This window comes from Prunus dulcis, chromosome 1 (assembly GCF_902201215.1).
Source record: "Prunus dulcis chromosome 1, ALMONDv2, whole genome shotgun sequence".
NCBI lineage: Eukaryota > Viridiplantae > Streptophyta > Magnoliopsida > Rosales > Rosaceae > Prunus > Prunus dulcis.
Window position 1 is genome coordinate 29,497,478 of NC_047650.1, and position 25,357 is coordinate 29,522,834.

At 38.8% G+C, this 25,357-nt stretch overlaps 3 protein-coding genes across 5 annotated transcripts; 1 reads left to right on the top strand and 2 right to left on the bottom strand.

Moving 5' to 3' along the window:
• Positions 1 to 42: 42 nt before the first annotated feature.
• Positions 43 to 4,006, bottom strand: LOC117624307 (pentatricopeptide repeat-containing protein At5g42310, chloroplastic). Of its 3 annotated transcripts, none has more exons than XM_034355481.1 (5): positions 1,867 to 4,006; positions 1,107 to 1,259; positions 924 to 995; positions 516 to 708; positions 43 to 332 (listed from the first exon to the last, which is right to left on the bottom strand). In XM_034355481.1, the coding sequence occupies exons 1-4, from the start codon at positions 3,658 to 3,660 to the stop codon at positions 601 to 603; spliced, it is 2,127 nt and encodes a 708-aa protein (XP_034211372.1). In that variant the 5' UTR covers positions 3,661 to 4,006; the 3' UTR covers positions 43 to 332; positions 516 to 600. The 3 variants fall into 3 exon arrangements, with proteins under 3 accessions (XP_034211372.1, XP_034211363.1, XP_034211376.1); XM_034355472.1 differs by having other exon boundaries at positions 43 to 346; XM_034355485.1 differs by lacking the exon at positions 924 to 995 and having other exon boundaries at positions 43 to 346.
• Positions 4,007 to 5,566: 1,560 nt separating this feature from the next.
• LOC117616773 lies at positions 5,567 to 8,819 on the bottom strand. The gene is made up of 7 exons (XM_034346184.1): positions 8,313 to 8,819; positions 8,068 to 8,157; positions 7,848 to 7,928; positions 7,529 to 7,660; positions 6,773 to 6,991; positions 6,329 to 6,421; positions 5,567 to 5,986 (listed from the first exon to the last, which is right to left on the bottom strand). The coding sequence occupies exons 1-7, from the start codon at positions 8,553 to 8,555 to the stop codon at positions 5,825 to 5,827; spliced, it is 1,020 nt and encodes a 339-aa protein (XP_034202075.1). The 5' UTR covers positions 8,556 to 8,819; the 3' UTR covers positions 5,567 to 5,824.
• Positions 8,820 to 19,008: 10,189 nt separating this feature from the next.
• On the top strand, positions 19,009 to 24,495 carry LOC117613103 (O-fucosyltransferase 16). The gene is made up of 10 exons (XM_034341754.1): positions 19,009 to 19,647; positions 19,726 to 19,779; positions 19,902 to 19,992; positions 20,230 to 20,306; positions 20,803 to 20,891; positions 21,036 to 21,225; positions 22,085 to 22,266; positions 22,615 to 22,717; positions 23,011 to 23,342; positions 23,434 to 24,495. The coding sequence occupies exons 1-10, from the start codon at positions 19,459 to 19,461 to the stop codon at positions 23,876 to 23,878; spliced, it is 1,752 nt and encodes a 583-aa protein (XP_034197645.1). The 5' UTR covers positions 19,009 to 19,458; the 3' UTR covers positions 23,879 to 24,495.
• The last annotated feature ends 862 nt before the right edge of the window (positions 24,496 to 25,357 follow it).

Here is a 25,357-nt window from a genome sequence, read left to right on the forward strand (position 1 = left end):
AATGCACATCTCTTTGCAGACAGAAAAAAAAAGTGGAAAACAAAATGCTGCCCAAATAATCACGCTCTTCCTATAAAGACATGAAGAAAAAAAATATAAGCCGATTTAGCTTTATAATTACATTCCACTTTATGAAAAAAAGTAATTGGCAAATTTTTACAAGATACAAGCAACAATTTTATCTGGTGCTTAACCTATGATTATATTGAGGGGAAGGGGGTTGTTTCTTCAACTGTTCTCGTGTTTGTTAAGAGGGTGTGGCAGGTCTCTTTCTTCCCAAACTCTGGAACATGATCGTCCTTGAGGTTGAATTCCATTGCATGATGGCCAGCCTAAATCATGGTTCCTGCAAAATCATCAGACAGAAGGAAAAAAGAAATGTTTGGAGATGCTGACATTCGTGAAACTTAAATTCATGCTTGCGTGTAAATACGCGGCTTTGGCCTAACCTTCCTATTAGACCCTAAACTACTGAAGGAAGAAAAAAATATGTCAATATACAGTTTGGGCCTAACCTTCATATGAGACCTGACTAGATCAAGCATGATTAGGTGAACACAAGTAATTGGCTACACGATACGACTCAAATCATATCATTCATCATCTGAGTGTCTGTTTCATGTATTTCAGAGCAGACCGCAACATTGCCCTGGCTTTCCTATCTGGAGTGCATCTAGACAGAATCATTTCTTCGTACACAGCTGGAACCTGAAATCAAACAACGCAACCTATGTTGAAATATACCAAACATCCTCAGATACTGGAATTATCTAACACGTATATAAGTCACATGGCAATATGTACAATTAAAACTTTATATTAATGCAATAAGAAATGGAGGCACCACAAAAGCTGAAGGCCTATTATGCATACAAAATGCAGAGGTCATCTATGATAAAGGACATTATGCAAGATTCATATACCTTGTAAAATTTATCAACACGGATAAGGGTTTTCATAAGTGTAGTGTATGTAACTACATCTGGTTTCAGGTCCTGCAGTTATAAGGAAGCAAGTGAATTGTAATAAAATGGCAAGATCAATTGTACCACTTTGTGCAGTAATAATAAATTAGAAACTGTGAAAAACATTAGAAATTAACTTACATTTTCCTTCATGTACTGCAACACAGAAAAGGCCTCAGCATCCCTTCTATCTTCACCAAATGCATTGATTAATGAATTGAGAGCTAAGAGACTGGGTTTTAAGCCATCTGTTCTCATGACCCTAAATGCATTCAGTGCTTGCTCAGACAAACCCTGTCAAACATTCACATGGAAGATCAAAAAAAGGCTCAACCATCACACTCATGATAAGACTATCCAATTCATTATCAGAGAATAGAGATCCAAATAGAAAGATAAAACGGTAGTTTGAACTGAAGTAATGAGAAAAGCCTTTTGGTTGGAAATTAATCAGCCTATCTAAAGCTTCAGCAGTCCAAATATAAGTAAATAAATGGTATATTCAGCAATATTTTTGAACTTCGTCAGTGGTAGTACTGAGGACAGGTTTGAGATTGTGTCAAAGCTAAAAACTGAGGGAGTGCAACTTTCTCGAATCCACTTGAAGCTGGTCATGTCATTATGAATAGATATGACACTGAATAAAAAATTTGCCATATGATGGTTTCAATTCACAGAATAATGTTTTTTCAGAAAGAAAAAAAGAAGAAGAAGAAAGGTTAATTGTATAATGCAAGGGAAAAGTGAAGTTAAAATCACCTAGGATAAGATGGTTATATGCTTAACATATTCCAGTATTCTACATTCTGAGAAATGCCAGCAAGTGTAATGTAACTCAAGTGAGGAGGGTGCATAATAAAATTACATAAGGTGTGTCAGAAGTGTAGAGAATACAACTTACTCTTTGTGCATAGGCATTAATTAAGGCATTGTACATAGTCGGGGATGGTTTCAAGCCTGCAGACTTCATGACCTCCAAGCACTCTATTGCATCATTAAATCTCCCCGACTTTCCATAAATATCAACTAGGGTGGTATAGGTAACTATGTTGGGCAGTAAACCCTGAGCCTGCATCTTCCCCAACAAGCCCTTCACCTCAACCCATCTCTGCTGCTCCCCAAAGGAATTTATCATGATGTTATAGGTGGTGGCGCAAGGGGCACAGCCACTTTGGTGCATTTCCTCAAATAATTCCTCTGCCCTTTTATGGTGGCCTGACTTGCAATGACAATCTATAAGCGTATTCCAGGTGACGGTGTCGGGTTGAATTCCCTCAGATAGCATCCTTTCAAAGGTAGCCATAACATGATCAAGACAGTTGGACTTTCCAAATGTGTCAATCATGACATTGTAAAAATGCCTGTCGGGTCTTACCCCGCTGCTCTTCATCTCCCTCAATACTTGGAACGACTTTTGCCACTCTCCTCTATCACGGTAGCTCGCTAAGATCCTACTGAAAACATAGGAATTAGGCTGCACATTGCTGGCTTCCATCTCTTTCAGCACAATTCTTGCGCTTTCCCACCTCCCCGCATTCGCATAGGCATCAATGAGCAGGCTGTATGTGTGCTCATCGGGTGAAATGCCGCTCTTCTCCATCTGAGACACGATGGATTCGGCGTCTTTCAATTGAGCAGCCTTTACATAGCCTTTGAGCAGGGCATTGTAAGCCCTGGTCCTGGGCTGCAATCCTCCTTCTTTCATCTCCTCGAAGATAGCTTCGGCTTCAACCACCCTACCGCAATTCCCCAGGGCGGAGATGAGGGCAACCAGAGTGGCGGTTTTGGGGCTCAAGCCAGTGGCCTGGACCATGGCGAGCAGATGCATAGCCTGCGTGGGCTCACCGGCTTTTGCGAAACCAGCAATGATGTCGTTGTAGAGCTGGCCATCAATCTCAATGCTCTCGGACTCAATCTCCCGGTAGAGCTTGAGCATAATGGGGGAATCAATCTTGTTGGAGCGGGAGAGGGATTGAATGATCAAGCTGTAATTGACGAAGTCGGAGCGATAACCGTCTTGGCGCATGCGGGACATCAAATGGAGGGCCTTCTCGAGGTCGCCATTGCGGGCACAAGCGCCGATGAGAGCATTGTAGGTGAGCGGTGTTAAGGATTGTCGGTGGGAGAGCAAGAAAGCCTCGTAGAGTTTCTCGGAGCGGCCGAGGGCGTGGATGAGGATGGAGTAGAGGAGTTCGTAGGAGAAGCAGAGGTTGTGCTTTTGGAGCCAGGAAACGACGGCGTAGGCTAGTTGTATGTCGGAGGAGGAGGAGGAGCAGAGAGATTTGAGGAGGGAGTGCCAGAGTGGGGCGGGCACGGCCCGGTACGACTCGGCCAGCTGGAACTCGGCTGGGTCGAGTGAGGTTGGGGAGGAGGCGGAAGATGACATTGACATTGACTTGGCGGCGAGGAAGGTGAGGAGGGGGCTGAAATCATAGCGGGAAACGGCAGCTTGGTCGTCGTCAAAAGAGCGCCGTCTTGAGTTTGAGGTTGAGGTTGAGGATGGAATTGGGGGTAGATGGGCTTGGGATGAGTTGGTAACGGCAGCGGCTGTGGTGGCGGACAGAGACCACAAATGGAACATATGGTGGTGGTGGTGGTGGTGGTGGTGGTGGTGGTGGCGGATGAGTATTGGAGAAGCCAATTGAAAGGAAGGGAAGCGAGTCGACCCTGGTACTGGAACCGGAAGAAGAAGCATGTTTGTTTGTTGATAATATTTGACTGATTGCTTGCTTTACTGAGAGACTATCTAATATCTGTCTGTCTCTGTGTTAAGCCAGACAACCCCAACCAACTAGCATACTATTTTATCGGTTTCGTTTCTGGCTCTGGCTCTGGGGATAGTTTTAGTGGAGGGAAGGCGAAGAAGAACAATAGCCAGCCAACAAGACATACATGATAGTAAGCAAGTACACTAAACGGAGGAGGGCCTATCCTCTGTTTTCCGGAACAGGGATATCAATCCTTCACCTGCCACGTAAGCTTTATAAGATTCCTTTTGTACTCGGGCGTGCTTCTTGCGGAACCACTTGATGAAGTTGGATTTTCCAAAATCTCGCACTCGCAGTATAAAAATGCTTCGCCTTTAAACTTTTTAAACCCCTCCTCTCCCCCTCACCCTTGGTTGCTCTTGCTTGCTGTCCGTCAGGCTTAGGGTTTCTCTGCAACAGTCGCTTTGCGAGCTCAATTCAACGAGCCCCATAAGGAGCGCTATTCCTTCAAATCTACGTGTCGCCTCCCCAAAGAGAAACTTGAGGTTCTATCTTTCTGTTCTTTCTAAATACCACTGCAAGCAAGGCAAGGCCAACTGAACTGGTTTTAAATTTGAGTGTCGTTGCTGCTGCAGATAAGGGTAGGTAGGATCATTGCATTTTCAATTTTAGATTTGAAATTGGATGTTTTGTGTTGATATTAGAGTTATTAGCACTCTTGCTAGATTTCCAAAGTATCTAACTCAATTTATTCTTTAGATATTGAGATTTGAAACCATCTCATGGACATGGAGCCTGCGATCATGTATGGAAATGGCCATTACCCTGCTTATTCTGACACCAAACTTGTGTTTGAGTTGAGTTGTAGCTTGATATTGAGATTTGAAACCATCTCATGGACATGGAGCCTGCGATCATGTATGGAAATGGCCATTACCCTGCTTATTCTGACACCAAACTTGTGTTTGAGTTGAGTTGTAGCTTGCTCAATGCTGATAGATATATCAGCGCTGTTGTTGTTGTTGTTGTTGCTTCGGCAAGCTCTACATCTGAAGAGTCCGACTACATTGACTCATTTGGAAGTCATTGTCTTTCTGTATTTGTGTCTCTCGGTTTCGTGTTCATTTGAACTACAGGCTACAGCTAGGTATAGGCTTTCACATTTGAATATAAGCACAAGTTGTCTATATAATCACCTTGACCACGGATTTCTCCCTTCCTGTATCCAACTCTTCTATTATCGGATCATAATTATTATATTTGGATTCAGGTTGAGTCTGATGATGATGATCATGACGAGCCATGGCCTCCCAAGCTTTGAGAAAGACACTGAGCGAAGCCCCATCCAGGAGCATCCAGAAGCATGTTAGAAACGGTGGCAGCAATGGCTAATCCACCACATGCAAAGACGGTGACCTGTATCATAGCAACTGGAGCACCTGGAGTGGGAGCATTCCATGTTCTTGGAGATGGAAGAAATTTTGAGATTAATGAGGACTGTTGAGAAAGTGATTCAAATGGGAGTTAGTGCGGGCCTCAACATAGTAAGCTCCTTGGTCGTTGCAATCTATGGAAAGGTGGCCTTTGATCCTTCCTGCAAGAGGGTAAAAATGGGTTAAAGTTTTAGACACAGACTGCTTCAGCAGCAGCAGCAGTTGCCATCTTTTATCATCCGCTATCTCCAGCATAGGATTGGGATTGGTATAATAGAGGAGCATGGGGAGATACACGAGAGGAGCGAACTGGTCCAAGAGAGACAGATTGTATATATAGCATGGCATCTAACTGCTGCTAAGTGCTAATACCGTAGTTTCATGTACCCGCAAAATCTTTATCAACTTTCCCCCTTGCAGTCATAATCTCTTATTAAACTTACTGACAGTAATTTATGGCTTAAAAATAAATATGGACAAAAGTTTATTGCTAGAAAAAATTGTTGTTTGCGGCTTATGCTAAAATTCCCCAGCCCTCCACCTAATTGGTGTCCAGTCATCTCTCTATTGAACCCTCATCTACTTCCAGATTCTAAAGGTACACTCACAGACTAAGTAGTAGATCTAGTATCACCATTAGCCAGGCCTTGTGGAGCCTTGTGATTCATGAACTTGTGCCACTATATTGAATTAGAAATTCCACGAGGAGTAATCGTAATTAAACATTTTCTCCTGGAGGCAATTCTGCGAGCTTTGGAGGAGTCCCAAGTACTCTTTCCATATCAAAACGAACTTCAATATTGCGAAGGCTGTATCCCACAACCATCAGCCAATACAGCAGTTTGGCAAGTTCCGGTGCACTTGCCTCTGTTACACTTGTCTGTAGCAACAATTCAACAAGCTCAGGTTATATTCAATTTAAGTGATTCAAGACAACTTAACTTGATTAGAACAAACATCACTGATTTTGAGAAGAAATAATATGAGATGCTCGGCTTCAGCTCATGACATGAATTGACTTCGATCCAAGGTGCATGTAACACAGTTACTCTAGTTTTCAAGTTATTGCCCTCCCAACAGTTTAACCCGCAGCCCCCCACAGTGACTCTATTTCACCTTCTTTTTTTCAGCACATAACATATTATGATATAAAGAAAATTATGGAAAATACTTCACTGAAACTTCAACCAGAATCTAAATACAGCTCAATGCAAAGGCAAACCTTCATTTGGCCAGGATCTGAAACAGCCAAAAGCCGCTTGATGAATGTATTCATTGCAACCACAACATCGTCTCCAGCACTGCTTGTCAACTCCTACAAATTTGAACACATTTAACCAGAGGTCACAAAGAGATTTATGGCCCCTTTAATACTAATATACAAGCAATAATAGCCGATTCTCATGACATGAAACAGAGCATAGTTCACATTATTCCGCTACCATATCCTGGGGACAATGGCCCAACTGACTAGTAGCAGGTAGGATCTTCCCAATCAGTTTTACATCGAACAATAACAGTAATAATAATAGTGCTCGTCTTGAGATATTCCAACAAAAAGCACCTAGCCTTTAGCCACGAACCTACCATTCCTCAGCTACCAGCCACGCACCTAGCATCTAGCCAATAAAAAGCAGTTCAGATAAACAGAGGGGAAGTTGTTTACCTTTAAATTTTGGGGCTCAAGAGACTTGAGATACTCCAACAGTTCATTTTGTCCACTCGCAGATTTCCTCCCAACTTGATGATTTAGTTCCTCAATCTCTGCTTCAAGTAACTCAATGTACTTCTTAGCATTTATTCTCTCGGGGCCAGAAACATTATTCCACCTAATAACTTCACCTGACACATTCTTCTGTGTCCCAGGTGCATAATCTGGTGCATCCTGTAAGTCACAGGGTACCAATTAAAGGTTGTACAGAGGAACCTCTCGAAAATAAAACAGAAGCATCAAAATGAGTGAGTGAACAACATAACTAAATTTTTTAAAAAAAAAATTTTAAAAAAAGATTTATTGTTTACAGCTTTATGAATTTTCCTTGACAAAAACAGCCTTGATTAGAACCAGTAGCTAAAAGTGCACAGCTTTGAAGATTACATCTCCATTAAGAATCACTGGAATTTCACAAGCTCTGCATTTTACTTAAAGATGTGGTACTTTCCACGTTAGTACGACAAGGGTCAGATAATTAGGAGTGACATTGTAGCCTAATCTCAATGCCATCAGAAAAATACAAAATGACTACATGGTAAAGAAAAGCCTTCCCAAAGCACATAGGTCAGAGAGGTAATGTCCGAAAGTGTAGCCACCACAAGACTTCTCCTCAGCAAATGGTGATGTAGCAAAAGGTTTCCGCAACCACACAAAGGATAAGAACGTTCATAAATATAAACTGAAAGATAAAAAGGGAAAAAATATCACCTTTTTATCTTGCACATCAGGAAGAGCAACTGGCTCTAAACCTTGCTGGAGTTCCAACCTGTACTGTGCATTCTGAAACATATATCCAGTCATCATGATACTGTACATGAGTTGTGCAAGGTTTTCGGCAACCTGAAATGGAAGTCAACCAATCCCCCTGAATATATAAATGGCTTAAGCACAACTATTATGAAAACATGAACAAAAGATTTGCATCAATAAATCAGTCAGCCACCAAGTATAGAGAACCCATCAGATCGTATGATACTCATGCTGCTAGTTCTATGATGAGAAAGAATATTAAAAGCTATATACTTACGGTGGTCACTGTGACTGCAAAAAATTGTGGGGGTAGAGTTCCAATCATGTTTGTGACTGTTTGGCGCATTGCATCAACCACCTACATGAGTAACCGTGAAAAGTGGTTTGATTTCAGCCGATTAGTCATGGAAATAGAAATCCATAGCCTCTATCTTTGCATTAGTCAGACAGATATTTTATTCATTTTAATGGGTTTGTGCCGAAGACGAATAAAATACCTGCTGGGGTGCCCTTTTTACAAAGAGCTCCATGAATTCTGGCTGCACATTTTTGACGTACTCCAAAAGAATTTCTCTCCTGCTCTTTGGCTGTTGAGTTCAAGAAATTCAATCAATCATATGAGTTGGGTTGGCAACAATATATGTGTTTCAACTAGACAATGGGTCTACTTTAGTAAGATTAACAATTGAGAAAAGAGAGAGGGAGGCATCTAGCAGGCCAATTGGGAGAGAAAAAGAAATACCAGAGTGCCGTTGGGAGGCTTGGAATCGCCAGACGCATTGGGACTGTCGCTCTTTGAAGACTCGTAAGCGTGAATTCTCAACCTGCTTCCTCTGTTTTTCGTCTTTATTCGGAAGGTAACCGAAGAAGAACACGACCCAGCCCAAAAATGTACAGAAGAAGAAGAAGCCGACGAAGAAGAAGTAGAAAATTTTGGTAAAACGAAAGAGGGCTTCACCGTCAACGAATACATGTTAGTTAGCATAGCAGCCTCCAAAGAATCCAATAAACTTGGAAAACCCAAAACTAAGGGATTTACTAATTCCTTGTTCCCTAATATCCTTGTTGCTGTGCTCTTGCCATCAACAACACCACCACCACACACATACACAATGGGTGAGGGTGCACAGTGCAGGGGTGGATGAGGAGGGTTTTCACGTTTGCATAAATTGAGAGCGTGTAATACAGTCCATGGAAAGTACCATGCGGCTGCAGTATTGGATGATACCTGTGTCCCTTTTTAAAATTTGTGGGATTTTTGAAAAAATCTCATCCTGTTATAGAATTAGAATAATCAGAATATGAGAAGTACTACTGGGAGTAAAATTATATTTCTCTTTATAGTGTTTACATTGAAAGAATTTTTCCTCAGATAAACTTCACTCTTTCTTTTCTTCTCTAACTCTCACTCTATTCTCTTCTCTGACTCGTGTGTGTTTACAAGCAGAAATAATGCCTATTTATAGGCAAAACAAATGGCTTCTAAGAGAGACATAATGATTTCTCCCCAACATCATAATTCCATCTTTTGACTAATACCCCCTACCTTTATCTATGTGGGCTTCACTTCTTTATAACACTCCCCTTTGAAGACCACATGTCCCTAGATTGGTTGCCTTATTAAAACATTGTTTGGAAAAATCCAGTGGGAAAAAACCTAAGCGAAGGAAAAAGAGTACAACTTTATTTGGGACATAAGGGTAATGCACTCATGTTGCCTCGTTAAAACCTTGCTAGGAAAAAACCCTAGTCGAAGGAAAAAGAGTACAACGTGCATATGTCCTGTGTTAGAGGACTCTTGAATGCTCCCCCTGATTTTGCATGCTCCAACTTGATTGCTTGCAGAGTTGTCGTAATCCGATGCCATGCACTAACTTTTGGAATGTACATTTCGGCAATGATTTAGTGAAGAGATCTGCCAGGTTATCGCTTGAGCGGATTTGTCTGACTTTGATTTCTTGACTCTTCTGGAGCTCATGTGTATAGAAAAACTTTGGTGATATGTGCTTGGTCCTGTCACCCTTGATATACCCTCATGTGATCTGAGCAATACAAGCTGCATTGTCCTCATTCAAGATTGTTGGAGTGTCTGTTGCTGAGGGTAGGGCACATGTGCTTCGGATGTGATGGATCACCGACCTTAACCAAACGCATTCACGACTGGCTTCATGGAGGGCAAGTATTTCTGAGTGATTGGAAGATGTGGCCACTAGTGTTTGTTTCGTTGAGCGCCATGAGATTGCAGTTCCTCCACATGTAAATACATACCCAGTCTATGATCGTCCTTGATGTGGATCAGAGAGATATCCTGCATCAGCATAACCAACAATACTCTGGGCGTTGGTCGATTCATTGGAATAGAATAACCCCATGTCTGTTGTCCCACGAAGGTATCGTAGAACATGTTTGATGCCGGTCCAATGTCGCCTTGTTGGAGCAGAACTGTACCTTGCTAACAGATTTATTGAAAATGATATGTCTGGTCTGGTACATTGTGCTAGGTACAATAAAGCACCTATTGCACTAAGATATGGTACTTATGGACCAAGGACCATTTCATCATCCCCTTTTGGACGATATGGGTCTTTCTTAGTGTCAAGCGACCGAACGACCATTGGAGTGCTAAGTGGATGGGCTTTATCCATGCCAAACCGTTTCAATACTTTTTCAGTATAAGTTGATTGATGCACCAAAATTCCATTAGCACTGTGCTCAATCTGCAAGCCAAGACAATATTTTGTCTTTCCAAGGTCTTTCATCTCAAACTCACGTTTGAGATAATCAGCAGTCTTTTGAAGTTCCAATTAGATTCATGTCGTCGACATATACTGCCACTATCGCAAATCCAGACTCTGATTTCTTAATAAACACACATGGGCAAATAGGATCATTTGTGTATCCTTCCTTCAATAGATACTTACTGAGACGATTGTACCACATTCGTCCAGATTGTTTTAGCCCATATAATGATCTTCTCAATTTAACTGAGAACATGCCCCGTGGTTTATTTCTGGCTGCTTCAGGCAACTTGAATCCTTCTGGAACTTTCATGTATATATCTGTATCCAATTCTCCATACAAATATGCGGTAATGACATCCATGAGTCTCATTTCAAGTTTTTCTGAAACCGCCAAACTTATTAAGTAACGGAATGTAATTGTGTCCATTATTGGAGAGTACGTTTCCACATAATCAATTCCAGGCCTTTGTGAAAAACCTTGCGCAACGAGTCGCGCTTTATACCTTGAGATCTCATTTTTCTCATTGCGCTTTCTTGTAAATACCCACTTGTAACCTACAGGGTTCACATTGGGTGGAGTTGGAACAATATGTCCAAAAACACTCCTTTTTTTTCCAAAGAATTTAATTCTGCCTGGATTGCATCTTTCCACTTAGGCCAATCTTGCCTCTGTGTACATTCATTAATAGAGCACGGCTCAATATCATCATCTTTTATGATCTCAGCAGCCACTGAGAATGCAAATATATCATCGATGATCATCTCATTTCTATTCCACAATTCATCAGTAGACGTATAATTTATGGAGATTTCTTGACTTTCAGGTACAGTTGCCACTCCAGGGGCACTTGTCTCACCAATGACGTTTTCCTTTTCAGGAAGTACCTGTCCCTCTTTGGGGGCATTTGAATTATGAATTGTGGGCTCTCTATTTATTTCATTTGGATTCATTTTGTCCATCAACTTCCTCTTTCGAGGAACTGAATCCTTTGAGCCTAGTGGTCTGCCACGTTTTAGGCGTGCAGCAGATGAACCATTTGCTGGCACATTGCTTTGTCCATTATGGACATCAATCTGTGCTGGTGCATTTGCAGCTGGGATATGAGATTTTGTCACCTTTGCTGCATCATTAAATGCATCTGGCATCTGATTTGCAATACTTTGGAGGTGAACGATCCTTCTCACTTCGTTTTTGCATTGAGCAGTATGAGGATCGAGATGAGACAATGTGGATACATTCCATGATAATTCATGTCGTTCTTCAGGAATGAGTTTGCCTTGTTCTTTAGACACATATTTTTCTCCCCCTAATGGTGGGAAGATTGTCTCATCAAAATAACAATCCGCAAACCGTGCGGTGAAAATATCACCCGTCAGGGGTTCCAAATATCTGATGATAGATGGTGAATCAAAACCAACATAAATTCCCAATCTGCGTTGAGGGCCCATCTTAGTACGTTGCGGTGGTGCAATGGGCACATATACCGCACACCCAAAAATTCTTAAATGTGAAATGTTTGGTTGATTCCCCAATACAAGTTGTATTGGAGAATATTGATTGTTGGCGACGGGCCTCAATCGCACAAGTGATGCTGCATGTAAAATGGCATATCCCCAAGCAGAAACTGGCAACTTTGTTTTCATTAGCAAAGTGCGTGCTATCAACTGAAGACGCTTAATTAAAGCTTCTGCCAAGCCATTTTGAGTATGCACATGGGGAACAGGATGTTCAATGTCAATGCCTAGTGACATGCAGTAGTCATCAAAAGTCTAAGATGTAAATTCACCAGCATTATCGAGTCTGATTGACTTAATGGGATAATCTGGGAATTGGGCTCGTAATTTAATTATCTGAGCCAAAAGCCTAGCAAATGCCATATTCCGAGTAGATGAAAGACAAACATGTGACCATCGGGTAGATGCGTCCACCAAGACCATAAAGTACCGAAATGGTCCACATGGGGATGAATAGGTCCACAAATGTCCCCTTGAATTCTCTGCAAAAATGATGGAGACTCAACATCAACCTTTGGTTGTGATGGTCTGATCACCAACTTCCCTTGTGAACAAGCTTGGCAAAAGATTTCACTTGATAACATAATGTGTTTAGTCAACAAGGGATGTCCTTTAGAGTTGGTGATGATCCTGCGCATCATGGTGGATCCAGGATGACCCAACCTGTCATGCCAAAGCTTAAAAGCATTTGAGTCAATGGACTCTTGGTCCATGACACTATGTGCCTCAATTGTCCGTATGGTTGTATAATACAACCCTGATGAGAGCGCACAAAGCTTCTCCAGTATACGCTTTTGGGTATCACTAGAGGTAATGCAAAGATATTCCATGTTTTCCTCATTCTTTGTTTCAACATGGTAGTCATTCAAACGTATATCTTTGAAACTCAACAGATTTCTTCTGGAGTTAGATGAATACAAGGCATTTTGAATGGACAGTATTGTTCCATTTGATAACATAATTTGGGCTGTTCCTGAGCCTTCAATCAGATCTGCATGACCTGATATGGTTGTTACCTTTCCTTTTGTAAGCATCAATTTTGAGAAATACTTTCGATCTCGAAGGATCGTATGAGTAGTCGCGTTGTCTGCGAGACAAATATCTTTGTCATAGCCTTTGTTTTGAGGGCCCCCATAATTTACATTCATGCCTTCAAATAAATAAAATAAGCTGAATCAATAAACAAGAAAACATTGCCACTTTTATTGGATTGAAACGAAAATTAAACAATACTTCAGATAATACAAATAGAACATTAAGAAATTTAATCTAATTCGAACCCATAAACTTTATTCCCTCTTTCAGTAACAAAATCAGAAACATCCAGATGCGTCTTGTCTAGCTGACGCGATATTTCTGATGAGCCATATGTGGCTGGTGGATCTGATATAGCATGATCAATGCAATTTGTCTCCACTTTCCTGTTCTTAAGTGAAGCTTGATAGAGATCCGCCAAATTCTTGGGCGTACGACATGCACGCGCCCAATGTCCCTTTGCACCACATTTGTGATAAGTGCTTTCAACATTTCTTGGCACATGGCTCGTCTGTGCCTTTCCCTTATTACGGGATGCATTTTTGCCATTCGTGGATGGACTGCTCCTTGGACCTAAACCATCTGAACGAGCACCACGATCTTTTCTGCTTCCTTGCCAGCAGCCACGCTTGCCCCCTAGCCCACGTCTGTGGATATTGCCCTGAGATGAAGTGGCATTCACTTCTTGAGATGCATCATTTATTTCAGGAAGTGGTGCTAAGCCCGTTGGGCGAGATTGGTAATTTTTTTTAATAAGAGCTCATTATTCTGCTCAGCTAACAAGAGGCAAGATATAAGTTCCGAATACTTCTTGAAACCGCTATATCTGTATTGCTGCTGAAAGAGGACATTTGAAGCATGAAAAGTGCTCAAAGTTTTTTCGAGCATATCCTCATCATATATATTTTCACCACATAGCCTCATCAATGAGGTAATTCTGTGCATAGCAGAGTTGTACTTGGACACTGTCTTGAAATCTTGAAATCTTAAGTGATTCCATTCGTATCTAGCTCTTGGGAGAGTCACCATCCTCTGATGATCTTATCTTTCACCTAGAGCTTTCCATAGAACCAATGGTTCATCAACCACCACATATTCGCTCTTCAGCGCTTTATGGATGTGGCGGCGAAGAAAGATCATGGCCTTCGCATTTTCTTCAGGCGAAGCATCATTCCCATCTACAATTGTTTGTTCGAGGCCATTTGCACGTAGATGGATTTTGGCATTCAGGACCCATGATAAATAGTTGTCCCCAGAAATGTCCAAGGCAGCAAACTCCAGTTTTGTCAAATTTGCCATCCGAAACTTTAGGCTCGGGATCTGGGACATTAAGCCACTTATTAATAGGAATTTCAGGCCCTCATTATTCAGGTATATTAATTGATGATAAAAATAAAGTGCTATGAATTTGCTGGTATGGACGATAAACCCACACCATACCTTAAATAAAATTAAATGTGCAGTAAAGTAAATTCATTAAGTAAATTGCTTGCTGTATGGGCGGAACTGTAAAGTAAATTTATAAAGTATGAGGGTTAATTCCACATCATACCTTAAATAAAAGTAAATGTGCGGTAAAATAAATTCATAAAGTATGAGGGTTAATTCCACATCATACTTTAAATAAAAGTAAATGTGCGGTAAAGTAAATTCATAAAGTATGAGGGTTAATTCCACATCATACTTTAAATAAAAGTAAATGTGCTTGTATGGGCACTAATTCTGCTCCATACTTTTTAAATAAAAGTAAAGGCATCTATGTGGATGATAAACCCGCGCCACACCTTTAAATAAATATTGCCGTATGGGTAATAAACCTACTCCATACCATAAATAAAATAAATGTGGGGATAAAGGCCACCACCTAATATATATGAAGTGCATAATATATCATATATTGTGGGCAATATAACTGCGCCACTATTCAAGATATAATAGATGGGTTTTAAGATCACACCATCATTTTATTACAATAATTTGTGTTACAACGCGATGGGTAAAAAAAAAATTACACCACCATAAAATAACAGGACGGGGTATAAAAACCGCGCCATTCCAAATTACGTTACAAAGAAGTAAATTAAACAAGCATGGATGAAACAACATAAAAATTGTGAGAACACAAAAAAGAAAGTTTGCATGTCGTCATAGTAGTAAAGTGAGAGTAGACATATGACAGAGAGGAGACAGAGAAATAACCACATAGTGTTGAGCTAGGAAAAATTCAGAAATAAAAAAGAGAGACTATCGTGCTGATAACGTGTTATAGAACTAGAATAATCAGAGTATGAGAAGTACCACTGAAATATTGGGAGTGTAATTATATTTCTCTTTGTGGTGTTTACACTGACAGAATTTCTCTTCAGATAGACTTCACTCTTTCTTTTCTTCTTTGACTCTCACTCTATTCTCTTCTCGTATTCGTGTGTGTTTACAAGCAGAAATAATGCCTATTTATAGGCAAAGCAAATGGCTTCTAAGGGAGACATAATGATTTCTCCCCAACATCATAATTTCATCTTTTGACTAATACCTCATAGCTTTATCTATGTGGGCTTCACTTCTTTATAACACATCCGAATTTTATACCTCAGTTTTAATTTGTCATTTTAAATAAAAAATCTAGAGAAATGTAATCTTTATGACTCTATCCCTCTTTCCACCACCCCAACCCCACCCGCCCCCAGGACACATCGCACATGAGCCCCCCTCTCCTTCTACTCTCTCTGTCTGTCTCTCTCTTTCCCTCTTAGCATGTATAAATTTTTTTATGGTGTTCATTGAGCATGTCTAAAATTTTCAAAAAGAAAAAAGAAGAAAGCGGACTCGGTTTGGGTGGGCTGAGGAAATTTGTGTGTGAAGAGTAGGTGTTCCATGGTAGAGAGAGAAGGAGAAAGGGGAAGAGTAAAGGGGGAATGGAGGAAGGGGTTGTGACGAGGTTAGAGTGAATGGATTTCAAGGTGGGTGGGATTCAGTGGAGCTGTCGGTGGCGCATAAGGGATGAGGGAAGGTGATAATTTTTTTTTTCTTTCCAATTTTAATTATTTAAAATATATACAATTTTTTATATAATAATTTTTTCATTTTTAAAGTACCCTTTAAAATGGATGGAAAATTGGATGGTGTTAAAGTCATATGACAAATCATGGATTTTTAAAAATTAAGGTGACATTTCTCTTAAATTTTTCATTAATTTGACAAATTGAAACTGAGGTATAAGTTCAGTTGACATTTGTACAAAAATCCCTAAATTTATTTTAGTTTTCTAAAACAAATATCACTCGCTGCCCTTTCAACATAATTGATAGCATCTACTTAATAATTAAATAAACTGAGGACAGATTTAAGCAATAAAATTGTGAGTTTAAAACTTGCTAATTAAAAAATAAAATAAAAGAAAAAAATGATTTTGACATGAAAATAAGCAATGAACTAATTAGAAATAGATAACTGAAAATAAGCCTAAACAATTACCACATACCAGCATCAATTCAGCTGAACCAAATTTTTGGTTTGGTTTTGATCTAGAAAAAGTCAAACGGTTTAAAAATCGAACCAAATCATATATGGTTTCGTTTGATTTGGTTTTGAATTTTTGTAAATCGGCCTAAACTAAACCAAACCGTTTATCTGTATATTTATTCATTTATATTATATTTTACATGTGTAATACTCTAATTAGGTAATAACCATATATGGATATTTGAATTGAGCTATATTAGTTATTGAAATTTGAAGTGTTATGGCATATTAAGCTTTAGGAGGGTTTCGTACTCTAGAATGATTTAAGTATGGAGCAAGTTGTGAATTTGTTGGTTGTAATTGGACTAACAATGTTGAAGAAATGCAAAAAGAAAGAGAATTAGGCTTAGGCCCAAATGCATTGGTTTGGTTCAGTTTTCTTTATGGCTTTTTTCAAAATCGAACCAAACCAAATTGTTATATTGTAATTGGTTTGGTCATGATTTTGAGGTGAAACCAATTTGAACTGTGCCTACTCCTAGCAACAAGACATCAATGAGGTGCACATTCATATTATTTGTTTGGCAATCAAATTAAATGAAACAATGTACTTATAAAGTAGGGTTGAGTCATTTTTTGTCTCAACCCGTAATCCAACTCGATATATAGCGGTTTATGATTTCTTGAACTCAAGATCTACTAGGATAGGTTCAGTTCGGCAACCAAACAGAGTGGCACAACCCGACTACCGAACCAATGGTGGTTAGAATGCTAAACACGGGACCACTACCAACACCGACGGCGGTTTGATGTGTGTGTGTGTGTGTGTGTAGTGATAAGATAAGGCAAGAGAGAGAGAGAGAGAGAGAGAGAGAGAGAGAGAGAGCACCCATAGATGATGGATGAGGAAGAAAATGAGGCTTTAGGGACTATAATAGTGTTAGGGTGATATTAGGGTTTTCTAACAAATCTCTTTTTTTAATTTTATTTGAATGATACCACTCAATATATTAGCAATACGTAATTTGAACAAAGAAGCGTTGTGGTGCAATGATAAATGGTTGAGTATGTGAGTTGGAGGTTAGGGGTTCGAAATCTTCTGTCGATTCAGTTCAGTCGAACTAACGGTTTGCAAAACCCAAGCTGGGTGTCGAATCAGTTGACAGCTGTCCAATTCGATTTATGTGCCAAAACCGAACATTTTAGAAATAACATCAAATTGGACCATTCGGTTTGATTAGTTTCCTAGTTCGGATCGAGTTTTGGGTAAAAAAAATACCAACTCTATGATCCACTCATTATTGGGCTTACCCAACTCAACCCAATTCTTTTATAATCGAGTTGAGCGGTTCGATCGAATTAACTCAAAATTAAGCCCACTTTTAAGTTTTTATTCTAATCCATAACTCAACTTGTACATACTAGTTTATAATATTTTTAAACTAGGACATGCTCCAAATCCAACCCAACTCAACCAAATTCTCTAATAATTAAATTGAACGGTTTAATTGGGTTGACTCGAAATTGTCCTCCCCCTCCCCCATTGTAAAGTAGGGATTAAAAAGGGATCATTTAATTACATGTACACACTATTTTAAGCTCAAAACTAAAGAGTGCTGCTAAACGAACCCTAAATTAACTGAGTACACCCTACTATCAAACTATTTATTGAATTACTAATTTATCCTAACATAAAATGACCAAAAAGAATATTTTGAATTGTGAAACAAATGTAATTTTATTAAGTACACCCTACTCACCACATTCAACTCTAATCAAACATAAACGAAAAATCCTACTCCAAAAACTGTGTTATTTCCTTTTATTTGACAATAAAAAATATTAAAATACGAAGCGAGTTCATACGTGCTTACTTGGAATTGAAACAGGAATTCAGTAATTGTGTATGGAAATTCTAAAAAATTGAAGAAACCCAAATCAATTTGGGTGAAAACTAAGAAAATACATATTGAAACTTTTGAGATTTGAGTTGAAGAATCTACTTACTTGGGGAAAATAGATATAAACCCTATTCCATTATGTGGTTGAGCGAGGTACATGGGCTAATTCATTCAAACTCGAATATGGGAAAGTGATGCATAGAGAGTTCAAATATAAGGAAAATTAAAAGATAAAACCGAGGAAGGCCCATTTAGTGTTGAAGGAGAAAAAGCCAAACACATTGATCATACAAAAATAGGATTTCCTAGGGGTATCCCAACAAGGTCATCACGATACATGCATCCCTAAATTGAACTTTTTATCTTTGTTTTTGTCCGTTCTAATTTAAGATCCGGTAAACATCATTTAATCAATTAAAGAACCACATGGCAATGGCAAATAATAAATCAAAGAGAAAACAAGGAGCTTTCTGCTGCCTTTGAATTAAAGCTTCTCAGCCATGATATCCGAATAATTTAGTATGCCACTTGACCTTGACGAATGTTGTTACTAGATTTTAATGGGTTTCATGTCGTGTGATAAAGTGAATTAGGTTGTATCCGGGGTATTTTTGGTAATTAAATAGGGTATACATAGTTAATTTTATATTTTAATTTAAATATTATGATGTATTTAGATCATAAGTATACTTAATTTTAAGATCCATTTAGCTGCACTCAAACTGAAAACTGGCTGGGTTAAAACAGATTTTAAAATTTTATGTTGGATTGGTTGTTTGTTTGTGTCCCCCGGTGAAGGGAGTATTTGATTTTGATAGGAAAGGAAAGACGGACACGGCAGCACCAGAGCAGAGCAGAGCAGAGAAGTAGTAGTAACAGGCTGGCTGCCAACCACAATCAGAAGCACTCTTCTCCTCCTCCTCCTCCTCCTCAAGGCCAAAAAGGCCGAAACTCCAAAGCCAGGTCTTGATTTGAGAGACAATGTTGTATTTGTATTTGTAAGAGCAACAGTCAAGTCTGCGGGTGCGAGGGAGGGACGGAGGGAGGGCGATTTGTTTCTCCGTGCTCTCTCTGTTTGCGTTTGTGTTTATAGCAGCTCATTCTCTTTCTTTCTTTGTTTGCCTCCCTCGTTCATTTCATTCATCCAATTCCAAACCCAACGGATTTATTCATACAGAACACACAGGAGACTGAACGACTCCAAAATACCAACAACAAAAAGGAAAAAAACGAAATGGCCTTTCATTTTCAACGCCGCCGCCTCCACTACTACCACTGCTTTCGCTTTCTTCTTCCCCTCATTTCCGCCATCTCCGGAGCCCTTCTCATCCTCTTCGCTCTTCTCTTGGTTCTTGCTCCTTCTCCTTCTCCTCTCGATGTCAATCACCTCCATCAACCACGTCACCAACACTCTTCCTCTTCGGTACGACTGTACAATTTCACAATTAATTTCATTACATTCTTATCCTAATTGCTTCTATTTTCATCTTTTTCTTTCCAGTTCAATGTTGGCGTGGACGATGATGCGATTGGAGTTCCAGTCTTTCGTGTTCCGGTTAGGTTTTTCCTTTTCTTTTCTTTTTATTTCTTCACTTCGTTATTTCCTCCGGATTTGAGTCTAACAATGTCAGGTATTGGTTGGATCTTTACGCTTCTCCCTTACTTCTTCAAAATCAGAGCCGTGGAGGGAGATCAGATCGCGATATTTGGACTTCTAGGAATTCAAACTTCTACTATGGATGCAGCAATGCCACCCACAAGTTTCCAAGTGCGTATATTTTTCCGCCGTTTTCTTCTTCTTTTATTCCAATTATCTTTCCATTTTAAGTATTACCAAGGTCTAGGGTTTTGTAATTGATTGACAGTGCCTGTTTGCCGTTTCTATCATTTTTCTACTGTTATGAATTTATGTATATGGTTCGTAAAATGACAGTTCTGTTTGTGTTCACAATGACACTCTTGTTTTCGATTTGATCCTGAATAGCTGTCTTGTTCATATTTGCAGATGTTGATGAAATTACACCTCCTAATAGGTACTTGGCAATTGCAACCAGTGGAGGTTTGAATCAACAAAGAACTGGGGTAACTTTCCTTACTTTTTTTTCTCAACTGCAGCATTCCAATCATAATTAGTGCATTGATGGTTCGTTCAGCATGTCGGAGAGGATGTTTGATTCCACCTGAACTCTGACAGTTTAACTGATGGCATAAACGAGGGTAAATGGAGTAATTAGGTACACTAGGAGTTTTCCTTGTGTTAGTTAAGATATTTGATGCTTGGATGTATGCATTTCTAACCGTTTTATTCCCTTGTATTTGTGAGAACTCTGGAGACACAATGCTCTATTTAATTGGTTGATATGTTTTCTTAATCCAAGAGTAGAATTTGTGACGCAGTTTGTTGCCTTTGATTTAGTTGATTTTTACTGTACAAGTTTAGTTTCTCCTTATATTGGAATCCAGAAATTGCTATTCAGTGACATATCTTGTGACCTATCTGTGTCGCATTTGTGCTAGAGTTTTGGCATAATCTTTTTTACTTTTGGTATGGAACTTACTCTACCTATACTTTGGGCAGATTACAGATGCCGTTGTTGCTGCTCGTATACTGAATGCTAGTCTTGTTGTTCCAAAGTTGGACCAGAAGTCTTTCTGGAAGGATGCGAGGTCAATCATTGAATTGCCTACATATTCTACATATGCTGCCCTCTTTACTTACAATCTGGATTTTGTTATTACAGTAACATGTGACATGTAGAGGTAGTGTTTTCTTTAATTAAAATTTTACAAATCAATTGTTTTCTTTTGCAGTAACTTTTCAGAGATCTTTGATGTTGATTGGTTTATATCTTTTCTATCAAAAGATGTTAAAATCATTAAGCAGCTCCCCAGAAGGGGAAAGGGAGGTAAAGCGTGGACACCATCAACTATGCGTGTCCCAAGGAAGTGTAGTGAAAGATGTTATCAGAATCGTGTATTACCTGTTCTTTTGAAAAGGCATGTAAGTTTTCAGTTCTCTTAAGCTTCTAATTTCTTGTAGAGCGTAGAAACTTCTTTTATTTTTTCCTCTCTAAGTTGCAGGGGTACTACCTTCTTTTTTGCTTATTTTTGTATCTTGGTATTCACTTTGCTTTTCAGTTGTTACTTTGAAGTTTTCACTTTGCGTTTCAGTTGTTACTTTGAAGTACATGATATTTCCATAGTTCATGCACTCACATTATCCAGTGGCCAATCTTGTGGACCAAATGATGGAGTTATTTTCCCTTTGTGAAAATCAAAACATTTCTTAACTGCCATGAATCCAATGCGAAGTAAACACGGAAAGGCATAACAGAATGAATTTCTTGGTCAGACGTTTTGTTTTCCCTAAGGATAATATTTGTAAACTACCAACCCTGTTCATTGATACAAGATTAATAGATTGATGTATCTGCACATATCCTGTTAAATCAAAAGACACTTTCTTATAGACTCTTAATTCATGAAGGTTTCGCGTTTTGTAATAAAAAAAGGTATTAACTCCCAAACTTATATTCATATCTAATATGCTCAAAAATATGAATCGTTGTAATATTCTTTATTGCCTATACCATTTAGAAATGTCCCCTTTCAGGCTGACTTCCTTATATGTTACCCAGTTTCAAATTGAGTTCCTATTATTTCTATAATACATTTAAGGCTGCAAGCAGGGGAGCCGAACTGAGCTTTAGGCTAACTAGACTCGGATCTCTAGTCCTTTATCGATCCCTTGATGAGTGGCTCCCCTTTTTTGGCACCCTGAATATGTCTTCTTGAATAATTGTTGTACAAGTATCTAAAATTTATAGAAAAGGCACTTATTAGTTTTCATTATGTGACAGGCTGTTCAGCTCAACAAGTTTGACTACAGACTTGCAAACAAGTTGAGTACAGATCTTCAAAAATTAAGATGTAGAGTAAACTACCATGCTTTAAAGTTTACTGACCCAATACAGAAAATGGCTAAAAAGTTGGTTCATCGAATGAGGATGAGAAGCAAGCATTATATTGCATTGCACCTGAGGTAATCTTATCTGTCTTTTAATTTTTGTGTTTAGCTCTACCATATGGTCTTGGTTTGTTGCTGTCTTTCTTGGATATGTGTAGATTAATCCATAGAATTGCATGTCGATTCTTTGTTCCAACAATCATATATTTCTGTGTGCATTTGTATACTTGGATTTCCATATCTATTTGATACATCATACATTTATAGAACTACATGTTCATGAGTAGACTAACAAAACCCATTAATTCCTTCACACACTTAGGCAAGTAACAGGTTGTGCCCCCATTACTTATAAGATTCTGCAAATTTTAAGGGTTACTTGTGAAATGGTTTCTTGATATAATTAAACGTTTACTGTTACAGGTATGAACCTGATATGCTTGCATTCTCAGGATGTTATTATGGTGGAGGAGATAAGGAAAGGAAAGAACTGGGTGCAATACGAAGGAGGTGGAAGACTTTACATGTAAGGCTTAAGTGATGTTCTTTTGGATTTGTGTAATCTTATGTCTTACCCTGAAATCAAATATTTAAGAACAAGACATTTAAAACCTAACTTTCTGTTTTTAAAATTTTCAAAAATGTGCAAGTGCAAGTTGTATTTACATAGTGAAGACAAACAAAAACGCTACTATCAAGGCAAATGAAAAGAAAATGTTAATCGATCATGCATATGATGTGTGTATTGAGTTGATTTCTATCCCATTGATCTGGATCTATAGATTGGTATGTATAAGATGTATTTGGATGGAGTTGCAGATAAGCAATCCTGATAAGCCAAGGAGGCATGGGAGATGTCCACTTACTCCAGAAGAAGTTGGTCTGATGTTGAGAGCACTGGGTTATGGCAGTGATGTTCATATCTATGTGGCATCAGGAGAAGTGTATGGAGGAGAAGAAACATTGGCACCCCTTAAGGCACTATTCCCCAACTTTTATTCGAAAGATACAATAGCAACGAAGGAGGAACTGGAACCATTTTATTCATTTTCTTCTCGCATGGCTGCACTTGACTTTATAGTTTGCGATGAAAGTGATGTCTTTGTCACCAACAACAATGGTAATATGGCTAAAATATTAGCCGGACGAAGGTATGTTGTCTTTCTTTGCCCTTTCTACTTCTCTTCTCATCTTATTTTTCTTCCCTCTGCCTGCTTAGTTCACATTTTTTATCTTTTGCAGGAGATATTTTGGACATAAGCCTACTATTCGTCCGAATGCTAAAAAACTCTACCGGTTGTTCCTAAGCAAAGAGAACATGACCTGGGGAGCTTTCGCTTCTAGCGTTCGTACTTACCAGAGAGGCTTTATGGGCGAGCCAAATGAAGTGAGGCCAGGCAGGGGTAGCTTTCATGAGAACCCACACACCTGCATATGTGAAGATTCGCAGGCCAAGGTCAAGAGGGATGTGGGACCAAGAAAATATGGTAAGGGTATTAATGAAACAAGAAGAGATGAAGTAGAATCTGATGCCCAAAACGTGGAAGATGATCCAGAATGGCCTGATACTGATGAGGATGAGGATCAAAGTGGCCCTCTGGACAATGATATGTTTAACAGAACAGGTGTGGATTATGATGCTGTCAGCTCCGAGGAACCTGAATTGGAGGAGTTGCTTTCGGATTAGACGATATGTTCAACTGATTAAAATGTGCAATTTCTTCCTCATATCTTTCCCTTTAACTATTTCCATCTCTAGCCTGCCCAAAAGTTTTGAATATGGACCCTCCTACCTGCCTATATCAACTGTACATAAAACTGAGGATAGATAATGTGCATCCCCTACTTTTGTGGGTACTGGCACGAGGCTCATTTGATGACAGCAAACTGATTTTCGACCTCAAAACGTGCAAAGCATCCTATGTGCAATTGCAATGGTCACGAACGGAAGATGGATTTTGATGGGGCAATGAGTCGGAAGCAGATGTGAGCAGTCAGAGAATGGGTGTTTGGAACCAAGGTTGGATTGAGCCTCGACGCTTATACTAAGAATATTTGAACTACTCACAAGAATGTTTAGCCTCTTTCCAAATCACCTGAGAAATCATAAAGGTGCAAGGGAAGTTGGTTTTGGGGGGTTTGGTTTACAGTCTTTCTAATATTTTTAACCGAATTGAGAGACAGATGGCAGTTGTAAATTAATTATAAGACTAGACCTGTTTTTTCCTTTTTCCTTTTTCCTTTTGTCTGGAGGACTTGACCAGTTTAAAATCTAGAGATATATATTTTCCTTTTGATGTCTAATTTTTTTTCTTTTTCTCATCTGTATGTACGAAGTTGGAAGACTTTGAAGTTGAAAATTCAAAATACTCAGAAATGTCATTGGTTCTCAAATATATTAAGAAGGAAGAAATTTACTAAATGAAGATAATATAATATTAACAATCTTTTAAACCGAATTTTTTTTTTAAAATTTAATCTATATATAAAGCAAAAGGCAGATAATGGTGAAACATTTAAAATACTAAAAAATGATCTTTGTTAATCCAAACATTAAGAATTAAAATTATTAATTAAATGAGGATAATTTGATAAATTTATACTTTTTCATATTTAAAAAAATATAAAATAAAATAAAAATCAGATAATGAATTCTATTTTTATAAAACATAACTACCCATTATCTTTTTTAATTCTAAAATAAATTTTCTTTTATTTTTTTTAAAAGCCTCTCCCAAGCGCGAAAACGCGTGCTAAGAGGCTAGTAATAAAATAAAACATAAACATTTCCTCAAAAATAGGAAACGGTTTTCTTTGTTTTCTTTTCATTTGTTTCCGTTTAGAGTTTAATTAATATTTGCATAACAATGAGAAAAAGGCCGCAATATAGTGAAAATATTAAATTAGACAGATTGAACGAGATAGTTCTTTGACCCAAAAAACACCAAGCTAGTTCAATAGCGTTGGATTTTTAGTGTAAAACCACAAATAGGAGGACTTTCAACCATATCTGAAACTAAATTTTGACTTGGCATGGCGAACTCTAAATTTTGAATTTTAGTCCAGCGCCTGAATACTATGACTCTATGTTGCGCCGATACTTCTAACTGGAGGGGTATGCTAGTATTCATCACTCCGATACGGGTAAGATACGCCTTCGATACAG

Bases quoted from the DNA above. Each gene is read 5' to 3' on its own strand.
- LOC117616773 (XM_034346184.1), bottom strand. From the start codon at position 8,555: ATGCTAACTAACATGTATTCGTTGACGGTGAAGCCCTCTTTCGTTTTA. The intron at 6,992-7,528 runs GTGATATTTTTT...TGTGACTTACAG, and splicing joins CTGATGTGCAAGATAAAAAG to GATGCACCAGATTATGCACC. The intron at 6,422-6,772 runs GTAAACAACTTC...TCAAATTTGTAG, and splicing joins TTGAGCCCCAAAATTTAAAG to GAGTTGACAAGCAGTGCTGG.
- LOC117613103 (XM_034341754.1), top strand. From the start codon at position 19,459: ATGGCCTTTCATTTTCAACGCCGCCGCCTCCACTACTACCACTGCTTT. The intron at 20,307-20,802 runs GTAACTTTCCTT...TACTTTGGGCAG, and splicing joins TGAATCAACAAAGAACTGGG to ATTACAGATGCCGTTGTTGC. The intron at 20,892-21,035 runs GTCAATCATTGA...TTTCTTTTGCAG, and splicing joins TCTTTCTGGAAGGATGCGAG to TAACTTTTCAGAGATCTTTG.
- LOC117624307 (XM_034355481.1), bottom strand. From the start codon at position 3,660: ATGCTTCTTCTTCCGGTTCCAGTACCAGGGTCGACTCGCTTCCCTTCC. The intron at 996-1,106 runs GTAAGTTAATTT...TTATAACTGCAG, and splicing joins TGCAGTACATGAAGGAAAAT to GACCTGAAACCAGATGTAGT. The intron at 709-923 runs GTATATGAATCT...GTTTGATTTCAG, and splicing joins GTGTTGATAAATTTTACAAG to GTTCCAGCTGTGTACGAAGA.